We start from the raw sequence: 19863 nt of genomic DNA, 5'->3' as shown, positions 1-19863 counted from the left end.
AAAGAGAAAGAAAGATATGAGGAGACAGAGTGAGGGAGGGAGGGAGAGAGAGGCAGTGAGCAACCAGGAGACAGAAGGAGAAAGAAAATGACAAAATGAAAGCCAGACAGAATGAGAGATAAAAACTGAAGTGAGAGAGGCAGGCGGGAGGGGAGAGAGCAACGAGGAAAGAGTTGAGAAAAAGCTCAAAATGAGTTAATGAAATGAAGAAATTAAATCTGCAAGCGGCAACTTAAAAACAAAGAACGTCCACGAAGAATCAAAGCATCTCTGAAGCCAGTTTTTGTTTAAAGCTGTCTGTGGTCAAAGCCACCTTTTACATGCTCGGGTAAACTCACCACGCTCCTCCTGCTGTGAGGTTTCAGGTGCTTTAAGGATCTCATTCTTCAGTGCAAGTGTTGAGTGAGAATAGGCTCTGTTCGCCTCCTATTTATACGTGAGGGATGAGAGGGGGGCGGGGCTAACACTGCCCGCCTCCAGCCCTCTTCTTCCTCTTCTTCTTCTTCCTCTACACAGTTTCAGTAGTGACACCAGACACAAAACAAACACATACTCCTCCGATGAATGAGCATGTGGCCACCGGTAGGTAGGTTTAAAAACAAACAAACAAACAGCTCATATATCACACAAGGCTCCTTGATAGTCTGGTGATAAATTAGCTAAAAGTCACACACACACAAACACACACACAAACACACACACACAACAAGAATAAGATCAAAATCATATCAGGCTGAAATTATGGATCCATCAGGCTGCCTCCTGCCTCACTCGCCCTCCTTTCTTCCATCTCCGTCTGTCATTCTTTGTCTTTGTTTCTGCCTATCCCTGTCTGTCTCTCTTCCTCTATCTGTGTATTTCTGTTTCCTCCATCTCTCTCTCTCTCTCTCTCTCTCTCTCTCTCTGCGCCTTTGTATGTCTCACTCTCTCATTTATCAAGCAGGGTTTATGAGTAGGGAAAAGTGTGTGAAGATTGTTTCGTGCACAGACTTGGAGGCAAGTGTGTAAAGAGAGAGAAAGAGAGAGAGAGAGAGGGAGAGAAAGGTGACTGACAAGGAGATGAGCGAATGGATGAGAGAGAGAGATGGAGAAAGAGAGGAGGAGGAGGGAGTGGAAGGAGAGAATACTGGAGGAAAAGAGAGGGGAGGGGTAGAGGGAAAGACAGAAAGAGAGAGAGAGACGGAGGGGGATGGGAGGAGTGGAGCAGAATGCGGTAAAAGAAGAAGAAGAAATGGAAGATGGATGGAGCAGATGAAATGAGAGTTAAAGGAGAGAATAAAAAAGGTATCTCATAACGACGCATCCCTCCATCCTCGCCTCTACCACACTCACAAATTAGGGCCTCTGATTGACAGCTCAGGAAACATCGAGGTTCGAGTGAGGAACTTTCATCTCTCCTCACGTCAGCTCACGACTAGGGCAAGTACCCCCAGCAAAATTAGGGAGATGAGAGAACCGAGGAGCTGTGCGGCGATGCCAACAGTGGCCCGCGAGTCCAAAAAGGTCATGCACATCCTGCCAGGGAGGAAACTGAGACGACACAATAGAACCAAATTACCGAGCTGCAAACTACAGGGGCAAAGGACAAAATGGGAATCAAACGAGTGACTGACATTTCCGCCTTGAAATAGACTGAAGTGATGCACACAAGCTCAAGTCAGGCTGTCTGAAACACTTTGGATGATGCCAACACGTGAGGGTTAGCTATAACTTCATTTACATAAAGTGACCATCTTATCTTTAGATCAATCATGCACATGCACCCTCCAGTGTCACAGACAGTCACTACAATAACACGGCCTCAGTTGACCTCCACTGTGTAATGGAGATGTGAAGCACATTATCTGCTAGCACATTTATTACCAGCTACTCTTTAAAGTTACTTGTGGCGACCATGGGAAATAAACACAGACAAACACTTTGTAGGTGCAGTCAAGAAGAAACATCCAGTGTTCAATAAATGGAAAGACACTACAGATCCCTTTAAAGAGGGGCTATTTTGCTGTTTCGCATTTTAAGACAATGTTGGATGTCTGTACTAAACGTGGGTGAAGTTTAAAATCTGTAGGTAAAAGTGTGTTGGAGTAATCCCCAGGCTTCTCAGCTCAGTCTGCAGGCTGCTGTGAACGCCAGGTTTCACACAGTTTTTTCTACACGCTGCACTTTGTGATGTCACAAAGCTGGCCAATCGGAAGAAAGTGGGCTTGTAGGGGCGGGGTTTCTTAAAGGGACAGAGCTGATTGAGTCGTTTGAGGCAGAGGCTGAATGATGGCCTGCACAGAGCACCAGTGAGAAAAATTAGGATTTTTTTAAAGTGTAAATTATGCTAAGCTACTCCACAGGTATCACATAGTGAAATATGAAGCTTGAAATCAGCATAATACCTCCCCCCCCAAGAAACTAAGGAATGTTACTATTTTCTCCGTAAGGATGGCGAGCTGATAGTTATGTTTTACAAAGCGGCATCAGAGGGTTCATAAAAAGTATTTGTGCAAGTCAGAAATAACAAGACGGCACGTCTCGTCTCTACTTTCAGCCTCACTGATTTCCTTGTTTTCACCTGCAGAACAAAACTTTCCACATACTTCACAGTTGATATCTGTTTAATGACGTAATCAAGGTCAGTTTAAGTAACTTAAACTTCTTTGTTACTATAGCAAAAAGTTCTTATCCTCTTTAAACAGATAGCTGCCCACAATCCAACACATCCTTTCATCGACAGGAAACTATACAGACAGTTCTCCAGGGCAGCTTCACATCATGCCAAGGGGTGGGGCCTCAAGTCCAAGTGCTCTCTTGAGTCCTTTCCCAAAACTCAGAATCTCAGCCTTTAAAATGTGTGAAGCCAGCTTTAAAAAGGAGCCATATATTTCACCCAATAAAAGAATAACAAAATCTGGGATCCAATTACTTTTGCAGCGTGTGCATGCAGCACAACAAACATCCCAAACACAGATATATTTTGTGCGTGCAAAAAAAATAGAGACACACTTATAAAGTCTGTGATGCGAGGCAACAAATACCGCCTGCAAACCTCTTTTCTAGCTGCACAGTCGAGGGCAAATGTGCTTTTTTTTTTTTCCTGTTTAGCAGCCGTCACAGTTTCCTACAGATTAAATCAAATTGGAGACTTGACCAAACATGGCTGCTCAAGATATATCCTGATGCCAACTGCTGTCTGTCTCAACTTGTGTTTCCTGACTTGTTCTGGATATATGTGTTTTAAAAACACCGAGGCTGGAGGACAGGGCCCGACAGGGTTTGGACAAAGCCGGCTCCCGGAGAGTCCATCGCAGAGAGACCGTTTGGTCTGAAGCATCTCTGCATGTTAGCTCCACATTCATGCTTATGACGTCTGATTTAATGTCAGATCCTTTTACATTTTTTTTTTGGCATTTGCCTTTATTTGACAGGACAGCTGAAGATAGACAGGAAATGTTGGGAATAGAGAGTGGGGGATGACAGGCACCAAATGATCGGCAGACCGGGAGTCGAACCTGCGATCAGTGCGACAAGGATTATAGCCTCTGTACATGGGGCGCCCGCTCTGATAGTGATAGTATTTTGGTATTATATTGATAAATGCGCAGAAACATTTGGTTAATGGATTGATTAGTGAGTCAATGAATAAATTAATTGCCAACAGCTTTGGCAATCAAATGATTCCTTACTTATCAAGAAGAAAACACTGATTCACTGGTTCTACAAGGAATCTGCTGCTTTCTCTGCTTTATGTGTTTTCTTATTGATGGTAAAGTGTTACTTTCTGAGTATTCTAAAGACTATATGATTAAAAATAATCAACAAATCAATAATGATTAGATGCAGCCCTAACTTGGAAACAATATCACTTAAACAGCCAGGGCAGCAACTAGAGCTGGGTGTGAATCCATGATGTTATTTGGTGCCAAAAGTTGGCAGTGAATATTGGCTCATAATTTATTCATGTTTTCTGAACTACATCAGATTTTTGACAGTTTCACTCTAATTCACTTTAACCTTCGTTTTCTGACTCTTTAGTCAAAAGTCTTGCACAGCTGCTGATGTTCAACCAACATTTACCAATGGACAACTCCTTGGCCCTCAGTGCCAAGGAGAAGAAGCCAGTCAGAAGCGACAAATACAGCTGAATTGAGTTAAGTAATTTTTTAACCCAAAAATGTTTTTTCTACCTTCTTTAAGGCAAAGGTTCGCTGCTTCTAGCTTTGGACTGTTGGTTGGACTAGAGACTCTGTGAAGTTCTTCATGACATTTTTATAGACTAAATTGATTAATGGAGTAATAAGCAGACGAACTGATAATGAAAATCATCATTAGTTGCGGGCCTAGCCTAACCGTTAAACCAAATGTTCAGCTCCAGCGTGCCGTTAGCGCTGCACATGGCAGGATTTGATGGAGTGCTCTGTGATTGGATGCTTCCTGTCAAAATGCACCTTGAGACTCTTGTTTGACTCATTGCCTCGTGTTATGATGTTCGCAGGTTAGTACCATGGACGTTTCATGAAAGAACCAGATACAACGTATCTTTGATCATATCACTTCAGCAGCAACGCTTGCCTTTGACTTGCAGGAAACCTGGGCCTGGTTTAGGAGCCCATCCTGTCTGAGAATGTGAGAGGTGAGTCGGTCACCTGGTTCATCTGGTTTACATTCCTGAGAGGTGGACGCCTCCTTCATTCAGTCTTTTATGGCTGTTTGTGGACTGCAGAGTTAGCCACTTGTTGAATATGGAGGAGAAACCACCATGTTGGGGTAAACTAGCTTTGGGGCCGATCGTTACAGGAGGCAGGCGGTTCTATTTGGGTAAATGAGAATAACAGAGGCCGGTGACCGGCACTGTAGATGGACGGGTTGAACAGGAAACAAATAGGTAACAATGAGAGAAGCTTTAAGTCCAAATACAGCTTTTATTAGGAAATAATAACGGCTCCTATCTGTAAAATGTTTGTTTTTATGAGATAGAAAAGTGTTTTTTTAATAAAGTTTGTGACATAAATGTCATGGGGAAGTGTGGTAAACAACAGGATAGAGAGAACATGGAAGAAAGAGAGAGAGAGAGGGAAACAGCAGAGGACAAAATGGGGGCGTAATAGAGGAAGCAGAGAGAGAGGGAGAGAGAGAGAGAACAGATGATTGCATGGAATGAAAGAGGGATTGAAGGGGGAGGGAGGGGAGGAGATAAAGAGAACGAGGACGGGAGGGGGAGTGAGTGAGCGAGTGAGGGAGTGAGTGAGTGAGTGAAATGGTGGAGTGAGAGAGGAGAGGAGGGAGAGAGAGAAAGAGAAAATGAGAGGCAGCAGTGGGGGAGGGGAGGATGTAGAGGGAGAGCAAGAGAAAGAAAGAGAGAGAGAGACAGAAAAGCGATAGAAAAAAGGGAGGGGGAGAGAGAGAGAGAGATGGGGCAGGGAGCAACGTGAGAGTGAGACAGAGAGAGGGAGGGAGGGGCAGTGTGCAACGTGAGAGAGGAAGAGAGAAAGAAAGAGAGAGAGAGAGGCAAAGAGAGAAAGAGAAAGAGGAGAGGGAGGGGTAAAGCTTGATGGAAACCCAGAGCAAGAGAGGAAAAAAAGAGAGAGAGAGAAAGAGGGAGAGAGGAGGAAAGGGGAACAGAGAGAGGGGGAGGGGAAGAGAGCTGGAGAGAGAAAAACAGAAAGAGGTAGAAAAAAAAAATAGGGAGCAAGCGAGGGAGAAAGAGAGCACAAAACCTCCCTCGCTCTATTTTGTGGTTTCACAAACATGGCTGCAGCAAAAGAGGAACAAGAAGAAGAAGAATGGGGCTGTGGGTTTTCACAAGGCCTCTATCCCTAACACACACACACACACACACACACACACACACACACACACACACACACACACACAACCAGTAACATTAATACCAGCATCATGTTAATAACTGTAGGTTGAAAATGGCTCCATTCAGGTATATTGAATGTGTTCACAGACTGAAGATGTGCATGTCTTAAAGGGCCCACGTCTTTTAATCTCAACTGCTAATATCTTCAATATGTTAGCTGTGTCTCAATTCTGCATCCTTCGAAAGACGCAGGCTACGAAGGATGAGTCCTTCGTAGCCTGTGAAGACCGTGAAGGCCGAACTGAAATGAGACGGTCTGGTCTACGGTGGATTTCCTGTTTGCATCACCACCTGTTCCCACCATTAACCTTGCATCATAAAACACCGCTCCCGTAGCCTGGCAACAGGTAGCTAGCGGGCTAACTAGCTATCATGACTAATGTCACATAACTTAACCCTTTTAATTTAAAAGATAATTTTTTAACATTTGTATCGCTAGCTATTTGATTGTGTTGTAACAAAAAACATTTAAAAGTGTATTCCTCGGCCGCTTAAGAGGATGCACCAGTTGGATCCTTCTAGGCCAGAGGAAAGGAGGACGCATTTGTAGGCTGTATCTGAAGGAGCCTTCAAAAGGGCCTTGGAATAAGCCTTGAAATACATCCTTCGAAGGACACAGCCCGTCTGTATTGATCTTATCACTGATTTATTGGTATCATGCATCATACTCTGGCAATGTAGGCCCAACATGAAACAAAATCAAGACAATTGCGCCATTAAAAGTACGCTGAGTTATCTAACAGTGGTATCTGTTTGCAATTTAGTCATGAAAATCCAGACGGGATGGGACGACGTTGATGCTGCAGAGAATTTAAGAACACGATGATTCCCAGGCGAGAACTGGAGGTATAAGGAGCCTCCTTGTTCGAGGATATCTAAACAGATGCAAATTCCAGCCGAAAAAATCACAGTTTTCCACCAGAGAGCGCTGACAAATTTAGATTTTAATTATAAAATGTCTCACTAAATGTTGAGAAACACTATGAGTGCAAAGCTGTACATTAAATCTAAAACAGAAGCTCAGGATCAATGATAACAATGACCTTTCAATCGGATCGTGTTTTGGCCAAACGGACAATTTGGCATCAAATACATTCTTTGTCAATCATTTAATTCAGCGTTTCCTCTATTAGTCACTTTTATACAGTAATTTTAGGGGACCAAATCCACAGCCCAGCGATGTTTGGCCTTTTGTAACTTTGTATGAAATAAATGTGAAAAAAAGAGATCTGCAGGTAAATCTGGAGTCAGAAAAATTAGCATTTGTGAATCAATTTAATTTGTAATTTTTATAAAAACGTGTCAAAAGATCCTATAAAAAATTGCGATATATGACATTTGCAATCCAGGTGGGTGATATGAATACACTTGGAAGGGTTACAGATAACATTAAAGTAACAATAGATGACACATTCTGTCATTTAAAGCCTTCATAGGAAACAGGAAGTGCAGAAGAAAACAGAAGAGGAGCTGACTTCTCAGGGCCAGACTCGATCAGTCTGGATGCATGAGCACATGGAACAACATAACCGTTACAGCACTGTGTCAGCACTGCAATATTTCTGGCTATTACCCCGATCATATTTGTTAAGAAACAGCAGCACAGCTCGCCCCTCTGCTGTGACGCTGTAGCAGAAACACGTCATCACGGATTGGTTTCTCTACAGCCATAATTCAGGTGTGCATCAAGTGTGAAAATAGGCAGAGCGCTCTCCCTGATCCCTAATGCAGCGATCCAGGTGAGAACAGCTGCAGAGAGGGAGTCTCTCACTTCAGACATATGGGTGGAGTTTTCACACAAACACCTCTGAACAACAGCTTAAGACGATTTGATGAGCTTTTCACAGCTGTGGTTTAGCCCGACAGATATGGCTTTTTTGGGACTGATGCTGATACCGATTTCAGAGGGGATTATTAATTGATTACCTATATGGCCGATATTTTAAATATTTCATCTGGAAGGAAAATAGACCAATTAAACACAGATAGACCGAAGACACAGTCAGGCTCCAGCTTCCATGTAATTGCATTGACCCTCTTTAACACTTTACTAAACATTTTTCAAACTTATATTACATATACCGTTAAATACAAAGATGGATGTTGGTGCTTGTTGTAATACAAACCGCTGATATTTTATGTGCACTTCAGCCACTATGCTCTTTATAATGTATAGTACGTAGATGTATGTAGTACATGCTCACAAGTAGGGGTGGGAATCGCAGGGTAACTCACGATACGAGACGTGATATGTGGCCCATGATAATGATAATATCGTGATACAGCGATTCTGTGATAATCTATATATTGAAAGACAATCATATAATGATACATCACCATATCTGATGATCTTCTTCTTCTGCAATAAATAAATACATTTCCGTTCATGTTTCCCTCACTCGTGTCATAAGCGCCACCACGAGGTGTCATGAAGTAGTAACACAGTGAGTCAAAATTGGGCCATATACACTCACCAGCCACTTCATTAGGTACACCTGAAAAATCTGCCATAAGATTTGCTTCAATGTTGCCTGTAATGTGCAGGCTTTTGTCTAAGCTGTCATAGAGGTTTCATTCAATGATATGTCAGCGTCAAGGTCATAATTAGTGGTGGGGCTGTACTGAGCTGCTTTATATTCAAAGGTGTTTCTAATACTCGGGCCCCCTCGTGTATTTAAAAAGGGAGGACAAAAAATTAGAGACACATCACAATATAATTTAGTTCAGTACAGCACCAGCTTTAACTCTGGCCTCAGTGATAAACATCATTGAATAACAAAAGTCAATAAAAGCTAAACTTCATAAAAGCAGAATCCCTGGCAGTGCTGTTGTGTTGAACTGCATTAGATTGTACAGGTGGACCTAATGAAGTGGCGACTGAGTGTATTTGTAAATTAAAATATTGATATTTGGTGCCAGCCTATTAATAATTGTATTACACGAGTCAGGACGACGATATATTGTCGTATCAATATTTTGTCCCACCCCTATTCACAAATTTTCTATTGAAAAGGTCACGGGGTTCACTTTTCAATCCATACAAAACTGAAATTTGAAATGTAAGTAAAGCTAACTCTGCTTTCATGCGGTATTGATCAGTGTAACAGAGGTTAAAGAGGTGGATGCCAAACAAATGTAGCTACAGTATGTTTATGAAGTACTTTTTACACTGTAAAAACAATAAGTAACTAATCCAGTGTCAGTTTAACCAGCAGTTTAAATGTTGATGATAACTTAATATTTTGTGTTTGTGTCATCTGTCCAACTTACAAAAAGGATTCAGTTGAAATAAAGAATGTGAGTCTAAATATAAATACATAATAAAGTTGATATAAATTGAAGTAGCTCCATAGTGTAGTGGTTAGTGCCGTTGCCTCACAGATAGAAGGTTACCGGTTCGCACCATGGTGTGGCCATAAGTGAATCTGAAAGACTGTGATGACAAAACAACTAAACTGTAGTTACAAGTTGAGTAAACTAAAGGATAAGTTAGTTTAACGAGGACATTTTTATGTTTTGAGGTGATACAAATTTATATTAGCTTCTTTTCTCAAGTTAAGTCAACTTAAAATTTGAAGGCAGCCCGGACACTAACTTTTTTTAGTTCAAACAACTGGTGTTTTGGGTTATTTTTTACAGTGTAGAAATAGTAAACACTTAACTATTGGATTCAGGTGCTGAACCTCATAAATAATTATGAAGCATTAGAGACAACTCAAAGTTTTACACTTTGACACAGTCACATTAGAAAACTAAGTTAAGTATGAAACTTAACCCTGATATTAAATATATAAATACAGACGGGGGACAAATCGGAAGAAAAACCTGTATAAATAAGAGGAGGACTATAACAAATGCAAATGCTCCCGTGCAGGTTAAGAAGGGTCACTGGATGGTTTGATGAGTATTAAAATTATGTAAATCATTTGCTTTGGCCTTCACAGGCAGCATCTTTTGGAGGAAGGGTCTTCATCGCTCCAGGACTCAAGATGTGCTGCAGGCTTGAAGTCTGACTTTGTCACTTTTAAGCCTCAATGCTGTGGCCGAAGAATTATGTTTTCAGCTTGTCTATAACCTCATCCGTCTGATTCTTCTGCATGTGATATCGCAATTTGTAGTTTTCTAAGGAGATAAAATGAGGAAGTGATGGCATTTATTTGTTAGATCATCATTTTCTAGAAGTCAGATTATGAATTTTTGATGCTAATCTTGGGTGCTGTACTGAAACTGTGAAGATCTTGTGGCTGTCAGGTTAAAGCTTTAAGTGAAGCATCTGCGTTTTAGCCTCTTTGCAGCAACATCCAAACTTGCAGCACTCTCTCCTGCCACAGCTACAACTGACGCCGGGGACACACCGGATGAGGAAGCGCTGCGAAGCGCCGCGCATTTCTCCGCACCGGTCGACAAGCGCCTCTGCTCCTCAGCTCTGTTTAGATATTGACAAATATATAAAAGCACACAAATATAACATCGCATTTGTCAATCGCGGTGTTTTATTTTGAAAACTGACCGGATTCTCTCGTTGTTTCATGTGTGACTTCCTGCCAGGATTGACGCGATCGCTCGCAGCTCGCGCAAAAAATAGACCAGACGCCGAAACGATCGCTGCGCGTCTGGTGTGAACGACACAATCGGTTAACATGGCCGCCGAAAGGAAACTGGCTCCGCTTCTCGGCACTTCGCGGCGCTTCCGCATCCGGTGTGTCCCCGGCGTTAGTGTACTGACAGAAGTAGTAACTGTTTTGAATAAGCTCCATGTGGTCATGTGAGCCCTAAAATAAAAACACAACTGTTAGAAAATGTAATGCAACTACTAAATATATTGTACCTATCAGATACATTTCAATGCAAACCCGTACAAACAATCAAATAACAGCACACATGCAGCCAACATGAACAGTCAGACATTTCCTGGCACCTAAAGTCTATAGCATCAGGTCAGACACGCCCACTAAACTGTTCCACTCTGTCAGTTTATACGTCTTCAAGACAACTTTTGATCTGACATGAAACTGTGCATCAAAGCTATTAAAGTATAACCAGCACATATAAGATGCGCTTGAGGCAAGTATACAGTAAAACATATTTATGAGGAGCTGTCCTCTGGGAATAACATCCCACATTCCCAAACATGTGATGTGTTTACTGTTCCTGGTAAACCCCACATGTACTCGCATTAAATGTGAGAGAGAAGCGGCTACACGACTTATTACACACACACACACACACACACACACACACACAGAGTCCCGCTGTTCAGTAACTCAGTGTTTCCATGTCGACATGAATGACCGGGGAGAAGAGCCTGGTTTTGTTTAATGTTTACGAGCTCATCAATCCGAACCTTCCCAACAGCACTGAAACATCAGCCCCAAATTTTATTTTATTCCCGCCATGTTTCACCCTTATGTTACAAATTCAACAGCAGAATAAAATATCAGGGCATGAAGCTATCAAACAGAATCACTTTGAGTGGAATTACGAGAAATAATCTCAATAAACGTCCGCCCTGCTGTTCTGCTAAATGCTGCTGTGGTCCTACCAGCGTTCGTTTCAAACTACATCACTCCCCTCATGTTTCCATGGATGCACCCCTCTCCTCCTTTCTCTCTCTCCATCCCCCCTCTTTTTCCATCACTTTCTTCTTATCTTTTCTCTTCCTGTATCATCCCTCCCACTCCTCTATCGCTTTGTTCTTCCCCTATCCAATTTCTCTCTTACAGATCTTGTTTAATGCACATGTGGTCTGATAATCAGGATGTCTGACCCCCGTAGACCCGTGTGCGAATAAAACATAGGACTTAAAGAGGGAAATAATGCGCTTTATGAAGGATATTCAAACATTGGGGTTAATGATCTGACACTATATTGGTCCCTGAAGGCAACTTCTCTTCTTGCTCTACATCAGATCTGCAACACAACAGCGCCCCCGCAGACGAGACTGAGATTTAGCATCTTGCTCAAGGACACTTCAGCAGGGCAGACGGGCAAAAATGGAGATGTGAACCGTCTGACATTTGGTTTCCCTGCTCATCATTCAGTCTTTCCAGTAGGTTCCCGGATTTAGACATTAAATGGTGCATTCACTCACATATTCTTGTTGTGTATTCTCCTGTATTTGGTTAAATAGAGGCAGGATTATTGAGTTCATCATTAAAGTGATGTGTTTGAGGCCCTCAGATGCAGCCTGTGATACCTGAAAACAGACAGCTTTCAAAGGGCCTCACAATCCACAGCAGACAAGCACATAGTGGGTCTGTGTAGAAAATGTAACAGCAAATACGTTGAGATGTTTAAATAAAATACTTCAGCATGACAGACTCTATCTACATGAGCCAGAATAATCCCTTAATGCAGCACTGAAGAAGTCAGGAATTAAGCTTTAAGATCTTCACCATTCAATCTGAAATGACACAGCTAACAGTTTCACTGCTGTATACAAAGTCTTTAGTGCATTACAGTCTCTTCTCATGATGCTAATCCAGTTTGCACTGTCCAATACATTTCGCAACCCTCCCAAAACTGGGCGCTCTCAAGGAAAGCTGCTAACAATATTCTTATCCCATAATTTGAAGATGATTTCTGAGCTCATTTACAAAATAAAGCACTATAATCTCAAGGCTGGATTATACTGGAAGAGAAGTGGTCCATACAATGTGCAGTCCAGCCCCCTCAGAATCAAAAGTGTTTATAATTGTTCAGACAACACTAAAAGGCGAGGAGGATGCAGACTGTCATGGAGAGGGGCGATACATGGCGACATTTAAATACAGTGATAACTGCGCACAAGCCAGGCTCCTGTCTCACCTCTGCAAAGTGTGAAGTCTCGGTTTGACGTTTCTGAAAGTTACAAAAAAATGTGTGGACACACCCAGCTCTCCAAATGTCTAAGAGGTGCGAGGGAACTTTACGAAGCTGTCCCACAATGATCATGAATGGTAAACGGAGTGTACTTCTATAGCGCGTTTCTAGTCTTCCGACCAATCAAAGCTGCTTTAACACTACATGTCACATTCACCCGTTCACAGACACATTCACACACGGATGGCAAAGGCTTAAGTGCCTATCTCCAATCAGATCTATGCCCATTCATACCCGATGGCTACGCCACCGGTTAAGTGTCTTGCCCAAGGACACTTCGACATGTGACTGTAGCAGTCAGGGATCAAACCCCCAACCTTCCGACTGAGAGACGACCGACTCTTCATGTATAATGGGGAGATTTAATCCATCCAACATCAGCCTAGATTCTGGTAGATTCCACACCTTGCAGCATCTCTTGGATTAAATTTCTCAGTTTAATGTGAATTAATTTGCATCGCATTGCATTCTTAAGGAGCTGTGAGCTCCTTTCTTTACATGTGCAGCTGATTCTCTGCATCCTGCACAGCACTCACACGGAGCAAACTCAGCAGGACTGTAAAAGGACTGTATGCATTGGGCAAGTTTTGAGGATACTGCTGGGGTGAATGTGTCCACACAGAACTGGAAATATCTAATCACTGATATTTCAGCTCTGAATATTCCTTACATTCCGTTAAACTTAAAATTTAACTGCAGAAGACATTCAACTAACTTATTTGTGATCCAGTTCTCCAGTACCACTGCTTCCCAGAGCCCCAGTGTAAACCTAATATCACCAGTAATGGCCGAGCAACACCAAGTGTCAATCAAAAGAAACAATATAAAATGGCAGCACAGTCTCAAACACCCTTGGGAATATCCTCATCCATCCACATGGCTGTAGCAGAGCTAATAACACTTTACTAACTGCTGATTTACGAGGTAACTACCCCAGCATCACCAGCCCGAGTATTGCAGAGCTTCATGACTGACAGACAGAGGAACAGTGTGAGAGGACAAACAGGGAGAGAGACAGAGAGAACGGGAAACAGAGACGATAAGAGAAGGAGACAAAACAGAGAGGCATCCACACACACACATACACACATAGACACAATGCATGCACACAAACACACACAGAGCTAAAATTACATTCAAGAGGGCATGAACTAGGCCACTGCTCTGCACTACGCTGGAAAGTGGTTGTTAGCTAATTGAACAGAGGCTTGCAGAGACCTGAAGGCTAACACCGAATGCAGTTACGAATGTAAGTGAAATGTTAGTTTACAGCACAGAATACCATTAATGTCAGCTCCGGTTACTGTGGCATTTTATAGAGGAAGATAATCACGATTCAATCCGATTGAAAGAGAAAAAGGAACAAAAGATAAAGAGAAAACAGTCATCTTTATACATGAGAACAGGATATTCTACGAAATAATTAACTATAAAATAATTAAAAGATGGCACGATATAATACTCTTTCAAACTGCAGCAAAATAAGTTCAACAGCTAATCTTTCTCCACACAGAGTATTTGGCAGGATTCGGGAACCGACTGACAAACTGACTCACCAGACAACTAGTAGCAACTTCACACTGAAAAAGCTGGCAGGGAGAGCGTGCAGTCAGACCAAACTGACCGGCATGACTGGCACCTAATACGCATTACAAACTGGAGTTGTATTCAAACGTCCTTCTGCTCTTTCAAGCAGACATAATTTCTTTTGAAAAATAGTCACTGAAAGTTCTGCACTTATTGATCCGCAGCAAACAGGTGCAGCTGCTTCACCAGTATAAGAGTAAATTAAATGTCATTAAAGTCTGTACGTAGGCAATGACAATAGTAGGGCTGGGTTTAAACTTTTTTCCAATTCTAATTGATTCTCATTTGAATGACCCAATATCGATTCATAAATCCCGAGATCGATCTTTAAAAATATCGAAAATATTAATAAAAACGTGTCTGATCACTCACGTTTCTGAGTGCTCCTGAACGCAGCACAACTGAGCCCATCCCCTCAGAAGACGGCAGTGAGGGAGACATGCCCGGACTTGTTTACTGCAGCTACTACATAAACATCAGTGATCTCCAGCGGACTCTTTTGCATCTTGTGTGCATCCTTTAACATGCAAGTTAGTTACTATGTTACTCTCTGTTAGCGTCGACTTTGGCCACAAGTGTATTTCCGGCATGTTGTTATACAGTATGCCTTTCCCTATAACTCTTGTGTTGAAGTTGAACCCCAGTTCGTTTAATCAAAACCATGAGCCAGATGTTCAGACTGAAAATCTGGACAAAAAGTTCACAAGCTGTCTAATTCATAAAATTGTTAATATTGTGTTGACTGCTGTGTGTTTGTCATATTAAATAAAAAGTACATGATGTAACTTCTTTGGGGTCAATTCTTAATGTAAACATTTTGTTAATGCACCAGGTTAGAGGTGCACTGATAATGTAACTGAAATACCCCTAACATAAATCGAAATCGAATCGAATCGGGACCCTGTTAATCGGAATCGAATCGAATTGAGAAATCAATATCGATACCCAGCCCTAGCAGCATCGGAGGTAGTAACAGAGCACCAGTGTAAACAGCGGAGCCGGCAGAGTGGAACAGCAGCGTGTGTGTGAAGCACGTATTTTTTGTTTAAATAGCGCACAGCTTTTGCTTCCGCAACGCCAGAACGCTATGTAAAAACACACACTGGGGCGGCTTTACGCCAGCACTGCTTGGTACAATGTAAAATGGCAAAGGCAGTATAACGGTGGAGTTTTGTTAACGTCACTGTGGCAGAATTGCAATGTAAAAAGGGCTAAAGACAGGCTGTTTTTGAGCAGGTATTAGCTATGTTAACTATGTTCAACATCTTGGTTTGTTTAGTACGATGGAGTATTAGGGCCACATTAAAGGACAAAAAAAATTAAGATTTCGAGAACAAAGTCATTATATTACGAGAATAAAGTCGTAATTTTACGAGAATATTATGTCTTAATATTACGAGAATAAAGGACTTTTTTTCTCTTAAAATTAGGACTTGATTCTCGTAACATTACAACTTTATTTTCGTAAAATTAGGACTTTATTCTCGGAATATTATGACTTTATTCTTGAAATCTAGTCTTGAAAAATAGTGATCAAAGTTAAAACAATTCATCCCAACAGGGGCATGAACACATGTACAAAAGTTCCAATCCATCCAACACTTTTCTCCATGCAATACACTCACACTGCAATTGACAAGGTTGAAGTAAAGGCTGTCTATCACCAAAGTTTGCGTGATTCATCCTCTAGGGACCATGAATGTCTGTACTACATTTTGTTCCTATACATCCAGTAGATGTTTAGATGTTATTTAATGGAATATTTGATGACTTTCATCTGCTGGTGGCATGTCAGAGGGTTATGAAAATCAATAGGGTTCATCCTCTGGGCACCATGAATATAAGCACTGCTTTTGATGGCAACAGTCCAACAACTATCAATATATTTCACTAAAAACCTAAATTATCAACTGTATGGTGGCGTTACAGGAAAAATCAGAGGACCCAACAAAGTCATTTGGATTTATCCTCTGGGAACATGAACATCAAATTTCACAGCAGTCCATCCAATGTTTGCTGAGATATTTCAGTCTGGACAAACGTGTTTGACACACAGAGAGACTGCCAACCCTAGAGCCAAATCACAAGCACGTCCAAATAAATTACCCCAGACATTAGCTACGGATATTAGGCCAAATATGTTAAAGGAGAGTGTGTCATCAGTTTGTTTTATCATCCAATAGTGACACGGTGAGGCAGGTGAAAACTAGATCAGATTTTGCTCTTATTCTCTTTTCACTATGATGAAACTGTAGAGTGAGGCTTCTGCAAGCGATGCCAACAGTTGTAACAGACAGTCAACTGTTATGCAACGGGAAAAGTGTTTATTTTTAATAAAACAATGTAGTAGTAAGTGGTTAAAAGCACAAAGATAAATGTTGTTATCTATCAACTGTTAATGCTGCAGGCCTTTTTCTTCCAGAAGGCCTGATTGTGTCATTTAAATAGGCCTACACATTACACTGATACAGTGCACACAAACAAACTGGCACTATACTGTGGAGGTCGTTCAGCGTGGCTGTAACCAACAGGCCTCACACATTAGGCCTTTGTGCTTCCAGAAACATCAGCCTCTTTTTTTAAAAGCCTGCCTGCAGCACAGCCGAGCTGCAATGTGCTGACACCATCATCAGCTATTCTAAACCTTTTAGCACCGCTATATTCCCACATCCTGATAAAGGAAGGAGGGAGGGAAAAAAAGAGGACGCTTAATTTTCGTTTATCTTAATTAGATGTGTCTAATTTTTAACTGGTAAGATGATTGGTGCAGTCTTTTTTTTAAAGAATATTGTGGAAGTCCTGATGAGCCTGGCTGGAACCTGTTCAACACAGTCACCCTGCAGCTGATGATCCATGGATGAATGGCTTATGATCCCCTGAGTAGCATACAGATTGTGTAGTAGCAGCCGCAGCAGCGTCGTAATAACACATTATTGATCCAAACTTGGGAAAATTCATTCATCACTGTACAAGTCAGCAAGCCAGGAAATAAAAAACTGCTCAGTTAAACTTGGAGGCATAAATTCTGCAGACAAAGCCCGAGCCTGAAGTGTTGAGAACTTGCCAGTGCTTTTTGTTGATCTCGGCACACTATTATTAAATCAAGGCAGAGCAGATTAGACAGAACGTTAACACAAGGTTACCACAGAAGAAAACAAATACAGCAGCCGGCTGAGAGACAAGTTAGCAAAGCAAATGAATATTTGGAGAGATGCCTTCAAGCTAAAAAAGACTGAAGATGTTATCATCAAACAGTGAAAGTCAAAGTGGCAGTGTACTCCAATGACTGGTCATCCACTACAGATGCTTCACGAATCAGAGAAAAAGTACAGCAAGAGCCGTTAATGCCCTCTTTACAAGACAGAGGTTAAGGTGGACTCAAGTGAGAATCACCAGAGCAGCATCACTTGACCAACACTCATACGGCAACAAAGGAAGGCCAAAAAAGACTGTAGCTGCTCAGTTTAAGAGCTCCGCATATGAATGAATGAAAGCGCATCTCCTGCCAAAAGGCTGCTGTAACACTAGAAAAGGGTGATCCGGACAGAGATGGTTGACGCTCTGCTCTCCCTGTGGCACTAAGATGATTAAGCCAGTTAAGTCAAAGTGTCATTTCAGGACGTATGACAGCAGAAATGGGTCGCTTTCAGAAAAAAACCCAGCAATATCTGCAGCATGAATTATGATCTGCATGGTGGCACTGATACCTTGATGAATGAAGCTGATTCATTTGAACATTTCCATCTAAATGACCATCAATCAGATGACCCATAGACCACAAGGGGAGGATGTCTTTTTAATTACTGCCAGCCACTGAAGTACAGTGACTGCAAACTGCATCACAGCACATCTATAGGCCCCAGGCTGCCAACTGGTATGCACAGTATGCTGCTGCCTTGCTGCATGCAGTGCACCATCCACATTATATGATTAGACGCTGCATGGCCGGTATGCAAGGAGTCAAAAGGGTTTTTTACTCATTCTAAATCTGTATTAAAAATCCTTTACTAAGCATTTAAGCAGTCCATATTAAGATGCAAACCCAGGACAGACGCACAGGATGTCCCCTGACAGCCAGCGTGAGATATGCCCTGCCCTCATTAGTGCAGAGAGGATAGGCTACCTGTGGCCTATCAATGATCTCTGACAGCCCATCAGCCAACCTGTGGTGGCCGGTCTGCCCCTCAGGAGCGAGCAGCCCGGGCTACAGGTTATCTGCTGCAGTGCATCTTCCCGGTGCTTTGCGGTGTCAAAATATCCCCTCTGTCTGCACTGGGCTGTGACTAAAATGTGGTCTCGACTGCACGCCAAAGCTGACCGGGGCTGACGTTATCCTAACAGTGGGATAAACCATTATTTCCCCCCAAAACTTGCGCTGTATCTTTAAAAGAAAAGACCCGGTAACTTAACAGCAAAAACTTTCTTCAAGACAGGCCTACGCAAGACATCTTAGCCTCGCGCGTCCTGGCATGACGAGGTGGGTTCAGTGTATGCGCTGGGTGCAGATTAGTGATGGGGCAGCTAGACCCGGGCTAATGTGGCCTGGTGTAGCCCCTTCTCCTTTATGCGCCTCTTTCCCCCATTCTCTCCATCCCCCCTCTCTCTCTCGACGCCATCTGTTTGTGGCATGAGAGAATGTGGAAGTAAAAAAAGAAAAGACGACATTTTGACTGTAGTTGCTGACCTACATCGACCATTTGTTTCCAGAATAGCGCGAAAACCGCGCTGAAAGACACCCGTGCAAACCGCGCGAGCTGTAAAATCGCCATACATAACGCGCATACGTTTTGTCGCCTGGTCAGGAGGAATTTAATAAGTTACGGTTGAAACACTCCTCCGCCTCGCCGGGCCGGACAAGTCAACGCTGCACAAACATTTCCTTTTTTATCGTCAAAGCAAGAGAGACAGAAAACGGCAACTCACCTGATTCCAAAATCGGTTTATGGTGGCGACGTGATTGTGGTTAATTTTAATGTGGGAAAACAGTTACAACGGTGGGTCCCCGTTGTGTGGAGCAGGAAGGAGGGAAGGGAAGGCAGGAGAGGGGCTGACGTGAATGAATAAACAACTGAGCTCCTCCTCAACGCCACAAGTAAAGGCGGAATGAGGCTCACTGAGTGAAAATCATCACCAGACATTAAACATCACCTTTATGTACTCTTTATTGATTAATGCTGATGTTTTACTGAAGCTTTACAGCCTTTCATAACGATTATTATATCCAGTGCAAGAGACGTTACGGTTTACCTATTGAAAATAGCTTCTTGTTGTAAAACACATACGACAGGTGTATTATTTTGTTGTTGTTTTTTGTAATATTGAGTAGCAAAAACCTTTGACTTATTTTTTACTGTACAACACATTATTGTACGAGACTAACAGAATCCACCAGGTGGCGCTGTGTCTGCATCCCAACTACACGGCTGAGACTGGCAAAAATGAAGGCATGCATGCAGACATGTTTTGAAACAAATACTTCTCTTTGAATAATTGTTTTTTGGTTGTTGTTAATTATATGCATTGTACAGGAAAATACGGAATCTATTAAAATGTTCAAAAAG

At 42.2% G+C, this 19863-nt stretch overlaps 1 protein-coding gene across 2 annotated transcripts in view; it reads right to left on the bottom strand.

Annotated features, from left to right (window-relative positions):
* znf710b (zinc finger protein 710b) overlaps positions 1–19321 on the bottom strand; it is a 28229-nt gene extending 8908 nt beyond the window's left edge. Inside the window, exon 1 of one of the 2 annotated variants that reach the window (XM_069657890.1) lies at positions 19226–19321. Coding sequence is in view for 1 of the 2 variants with exons in the window: in XM_069657888.1 (XP_069513989.1) it covers positions 339–383 (45 nt within the window). In the remaining variant the exon portion in view is untranslated. Of the gene's footprint in view, positions 1–338; positions 386–19225 lie in introns of those variants that run through there. The other variant, XM_069657888.1, reaches the window with a different exon arrangement.
* Between the last annotated feature and the right edge of the window lie 542 nt (positions 19322–19863).

Source organism: Semicossyphus pulcher, unplaced genomic scaffold, assembly GCF_022749685.1.
Source record: "Semicossyphus pulcher isolate SPU_LCO1_2020_fin unplaced genomic scaffold, fSemPul1.0.p SCAF_1, whole genome shotgun sequence".
Classification (NCBI taxonomy): domain Eukaryota; kingdom Metazoa; phylum Chordata; class Actinopteri; order Labriformes; family Labridae; genus Semicossyphus; species Semicossyphus pulcher.
Note: the sequence above shows the minus strand (reverse complement) of the source record. Positions and strands in the feature narration are given on the sequence as shown.